General features: G+C 46.0%; 1 protein-coding gene across 1 annotated transcript; it reads left to right on the top strand.

Annotated features, from left to right (window-relative positions):
• Positions 1-404: 404 nt before the first annotated feature.
• Positions 405-4,267, top strand: LOC120955322 (protein mab-21). The gene is made up of 2 exons (XM_040376108.2): positions 405-1,912; positions 2,949-4,267. The coding sequence occupies exons 1-2, from the start codon at positions 1,165-1,167 to the stop codon at positions 3,296-3,298; spliced, it is 1,098 nt and encodes a 365-aa protein (XP_040232042.1). The 5' UTR covers positions 405-1,164; the 3' UTR covers positions 3,299-4,267.
• Positions 4,268-5,259: the final 992 nt, after the last annotated feature.

The raw sequence follows: 5,259 nt of genomic DNA, 5'->3' as shown, positions 1-5,259 counted from the left end.
TATACTGTGTATACTCTGTGTCATTTCGCCAGACTTGCTTCAGCCTCCGGCATCCATTTTCCAATCGCATTCTCTGGAGAAGGGAATACTAATAGACGAGGAATAGGGGAAATCGAAAGCAGAGAGTTCATTTTTGAGCAAGTTCGCTAGGCCTTGTGCTCATAGCCTATTGTTGGTGTAAAGCCAGTACAGTCATTGCCACTTGTTATACCGAAATCGCCAACTGTCGTATCCACAGCGTACCTAAGACACTCCGGCAAAGTAAACACAATACAGCGCTGCGATGGTGATGAAACGTATCGGTCTCTGATGGGCGCTTCATCTCTTCCCCCTTGTGTAGGACTTGGCTTTAATCATGAGTTCATTTTCGAGATGGTGATAAGTGGGCGTGGTTTGTCAAACATTGTGGAATGAACACCGTTGTATATCCTTACCGCATTGCAATCAATGCTCAGAACACGTTTGTATGTGTTCTGAGCATTGATACACATACACACACAAACATATACACAAAAAAAGAGTGCAGGGCAGGTTTCCAACGAATCGTAGAGTCGCGTTTCCCGGCCGTAAACGCAACCTTCGCGGCGACAAGCACGACCGTCGTCAGTATCGTCTGAGTGGTTGTCGGGTACGCACAAGGGTAGTCGAATTTACCGTCGGTATTCTCGGTCATCGCCGCTGTGCGTGCTGGGATCGTGCTGTGTTGATATGTGCCGACACCGTTTGCGGACATAACAGTTTGGTGTGTTGTAGGCTTTTTGTTGATCTGGGTAGGCGTCCCAGCGTGGCGGGTGGGAAGTGTCCAAAAGTGCGAGGTGGTGAGTGTTAAAGAATCGCCTGTCGAAAAGGCAACATTTAGTTCAGAGAGCTCGAGCGCGAGCTCGCTGATTGCGACTGTCCCGGCTAGTGTCAGTGCGCTAAACCAGTGCGTTTTAAACATCAAAAAAGGTGTTTTCAAGCCTGCTGTTGTGTAGTGTGTACAATTTCAAATAAACCGCCTTCAATCAAGCCCATCAACCAAACGGTATTCACCACAGTATCCATGTGCCGGTTCCTGTTCCGCGCGCGTCACACCATCCACTGAAGGTGTTTCGGGAGGTGATAATTAATCGCGATCAGTGGTCTGTACACTATTGAGTGTAGAATAAAACCGATACCGTGAAAATGCTCGTTCCACCAGAAATGATCGCGGTGCAGTCGAAACTGATCTACCAGATGAACAAGTACTGCGCGGACCGGGTGCAAACCCGCAAAGCCCAGATCCACAAAACTATCCAGGAGGTCTGCCGTGTGGTGCAGGACGTACTAAAGGAGGTCGAGGTGCAGGAGCCGCGCTTCATCTCGTCGCTAAACGACTACAATGGCCGATATGACGGACTAGAGGTGGTGTCGCCGACGGAGTTCGAAATTATTATCTACCTCAATCAAATGGGCGTCCTCAACTTTGTGGACGACGGTACGCTGCCTGGGTGTGCGGTGCTGAAGCTTAGCGACGGTCGCAAACGCTCCATGTCGTTGTGGGTCGAGTTTATTACTGCTTCCGGGTATTTGTCCGCCCGAAAGATCCGGTCCCGCTTTCAGACACTAGTCGCGCAGGCCTGTGATAAGTGTTCGTACCGCGACTCGGTGAAGATGATTGCCGACACGACGGAGGTAAAACTGCGCATCCGCGAGCGTATTATCGTGCAGATCACGCCCGCCTTCAAGTGTGCAGGATTGTGGCCCCGTTCCGCGTCACACTGGCCCTTGCCCCAGATACCATGGCCTCATCCAAACATCGTATCAGAGGTGAAAACGGAAGGGTTCGACATGCTGTCAAAAGAGTGCATCGCGCTGCAAGGCAAAAACTCGGCGATGGAGGGTGATGCTTGGGTGCTAAGCTTTACCGAGGCCGAAAACAAACTGCTCCAAGGTATGCCTTACTATCATACTTTATCTCCCAACCGAAACAAGAAATAAGCAATAGTCCCATATGTGTGATCACCACCGCACATGTCTTAAGCAGCGCTCTGGAAAACCATGATGTATTAAAATGTAGAACATTAATTGCTAGAACTACTATTTCCAACACTATTCCCAGAACCGGAAAAATAATCCACTCAGAAATAATGTGTGTTGATATCGACATAAAGCAGAGTAGGTCGGAGCAAATGCTTCCGTCGTTACGTGAGGCTACCGATCGTTTCCCGCACATTAAGATAACTAGGCGATGCATTTAGCCGTCGCGCATCCCAAACGGCAAAACGTGCCTTTTAAGATAGCATAGGGATCACAGGGCGTTTTAGAAGATTGTTAGAAAATGGAGCCCTGGAAAGATTCATTGCCACCAGAAGTGAGACAGAACGAAGATAATCGGACCGGTGGTACGGTCACTTCCAATTAATTGGTACCTATTAACTCCAAACATCTGCTCGTTGGTGTGAGAGATGTGCGAGAGTTTCCCTGTGCAGGTGAACTTGATTTGTATCGTCAAATAAAAGTTTTCATTTCATGTTACTTTATCGATGCCGTGAGACAATCGTCAACTCACCCAACTTAACAACATACCCGTCATGAGCTCAATTCGAGTAAGGGACGGTTGCCCCCCTATAGTAGGACTACCCTGCTATGGGTAATTTTTAATTAAATGACAGCCAACCACGTTATTACTAAATGTAGGTCTAGATCAACTACGACTGATATGTCAAATAAGAAGAAAAAGAGTGTTTTCATCTACAACAAATGATACTTCATTTAAATCGCCCGCTGATAGACATATAGATGCATCGCTATGTATTTGTAATTTATGTTATGCTTGAATACTCTTTAGTTAATGTGAGAAAACTTAGTGAAGATGCCTACTTTCCAGAACAGTTTAATCAAACATTTGAACCCCTGCAACAGAAACAAATCCAATTCCTAACGTTCCCGGCGTCACTAACTTCCGCTTAATCCCGTATTTCCCACAGGTGGCTGTCGGAGGCGGTGCCTCAGCATTCTGAAGACGCTGCGCGACCGGCACCTCGATCTGCCCGGCAACCCAGTCACATCGTACGTGATGAAGACACTGCTACTGTACGAGTGCGAAAAACATCCGCGCGAGATGGAGTGGGACGAGAACTGTATGGGCGACCGGATCAACGGGATCTTTCTGCAGCTCATCTCCTGCCTGCAGTGTCGCCGATGTCCTCATTACTTCCTGCCAAACATGGACCTTTTCAAGGGCAAGTCACCCGGTGCGCTCGAAAACGCCTCCAAGCAGGTCTGGCGGTTGACACGAATCATGCTCACCAACTCACGCTGTCTCGAGGAGCTGTAAAGAAGCCGCTTCGAGGGCGTTGCACATCGTAAATACAACATCGTAGGCTAAGACCGAACGTTCTCTAGAACATAAGGGGGATGGGGGCGAGTATTTACTCGCAAGAGCTGGAGAGAGGGTTTATCAAGCAGGTGAACGCGCCTCACCTACCCAGAGGGCATTAATTGTGGGGCAAGCAAGCACTATTCTAACTCTAGCGAGGTACTAAATTATTATGCACGTATACTGTATACACCAAGTAAGCTAGCTTTCGTCGGTAACTTATGTCATAACAAATTGTTTTTAAAATATTAATTAGAAAAGCTATTCATCGGACTTGAGAATGGCTCGGCATTATGGGCACGGTACAAGTTAGGACAATTTTGTTTGTCTGTTTTGTCTTCTAAACTCCTTTGCTGAAAAAAAAAACAGTCAGCTCGATTCGAGATCTGTCTGAAGCTATGCAAGGGGATTGTGCTGTTTCAAAAGTCTCCGCCCTCTAGTCTATCCACGTAATTGTTAAACACTTCGTGATCTATCAAATCGTTTACTAATATTGCCGAAATACACGTTGTGTTCGGGCGAGGGATTTTTCTTCATCTGATGGCTTACGTTCCTTTTGCAAACTTCCCATCTCCATCCAGACAACCAGAGCGAAGAAAGCTGAACGTCCCTTGACAACGGAGTTGCAACGCACTCTAGTACAACGACGAAACTAAGGGTCTGCATGGATGCAAAACAGCAGTAACGAAAAAAGGCAACAATCACGAATATCAAAATGTACTAGTTGAAGTGAGTGAAAGTGGGGGTCTCAACATAGAGCAAATACCCGTAAACTGTATAAGAAACGGGGTAGGCAATTTGGCAGGGACCGGACACGGACAAAGTTTGTGAAATTCACAATCGTGCTAGAAGAAGATACTGAAAAGTAGACAACCAAGTAAACAATTAAAAAATTTAAAACAAATAAAACATGGTTCAAGAAGAGAACGAGATAGTGCATTGCTTTTTTTATTAGCAGAAAAACAAGTATCAAAAGACTGGAAGGGAAAATATATTATGAAGAGATTCAGGATAACATTTATTTATTTTACAGGTACTGAGGTGTTTGGGTTAAAAGATTGCGAATAAGCCTCCAACAACAACTCACTGACAAAAGACTTTATTGTGTAGCCGCATTATTAAAGCGCTGAAGAAATTGCGAAACTAAGGATACCATTCGAAGTGCTAGATAAAAAGATTCTGTACAAGTGAGAAGAGCTGCAATCTATTGCCCCCTACCCCCACCCCTCAACCCACCCCCTCTAGTGTTACCTTCTTCTTCTACTTTGGTACAATAACCGTTATCGGAGAAGGCCTGCCTGTCAGTGACTTATTGATTATCCATATCATGATAGTCAATCCTACGTATGGGGGAACGATCCATTCGGGGCTTGAACCTATGACGGGTTTGAAGTCTAGTGTTACCATCCTCGAACAAAGCAACCGACAGTGAACAGCCATCAGCGTCAAAATTCTCTAAAACAAACATGCCCCAAATGGGTTTCCCGCGCCTCTCAATCCCCATACGATAATTATCCGTTCGGACTGGTTCGAATAATCATTTTACACAAATGTTTTGTTTGTAAAACATTTACCCATCATTTTGGTGAATGCTCTTGTTTTTTTTTTGCTGCTTCTGCTGTCTTGCACATTTATTTTCTTCGGTCGTGCTTCTTTAACTTTTTTCATTTGTTTTACTGTCACCACACGCTTATCGAAACGGTTAAACTTGCCGCTTATCGGTGGTGTCTCGAAGCAAAGGTGTGCACGGAGCCACGGAGCACGCTCCTATGTGCATGCACACCGTCCATACACCCGACAGGTACGCTATTAAACCGACTGCAATATTATAATCGGACGGGCTAATAACCGTCGCACGGACGAGAGAAGACGACTTTCGAGCTTCCCGACGTGCGGCAATAAATGCTGACAGCTTCAAC

The sequence above is a fragment of the Anopheles coluzzii genome, chromosome X (assembly GCF_943734685.1).
Source record: "Anopheles coluzzii chromosome X, AcolN3, whole genome shotgun sequence".
In the NCBI taxonomy this organism is placed as follows: domain Eukaryota; kingdom Metazoa; phylum Arthropoda; class Insecta; order Diptera; family Culicidae; genus Anopheles; species Anopheles coluzzii.
This window is presented reverse-complemented; position numbering and strand designations above follow the sequence as displayed.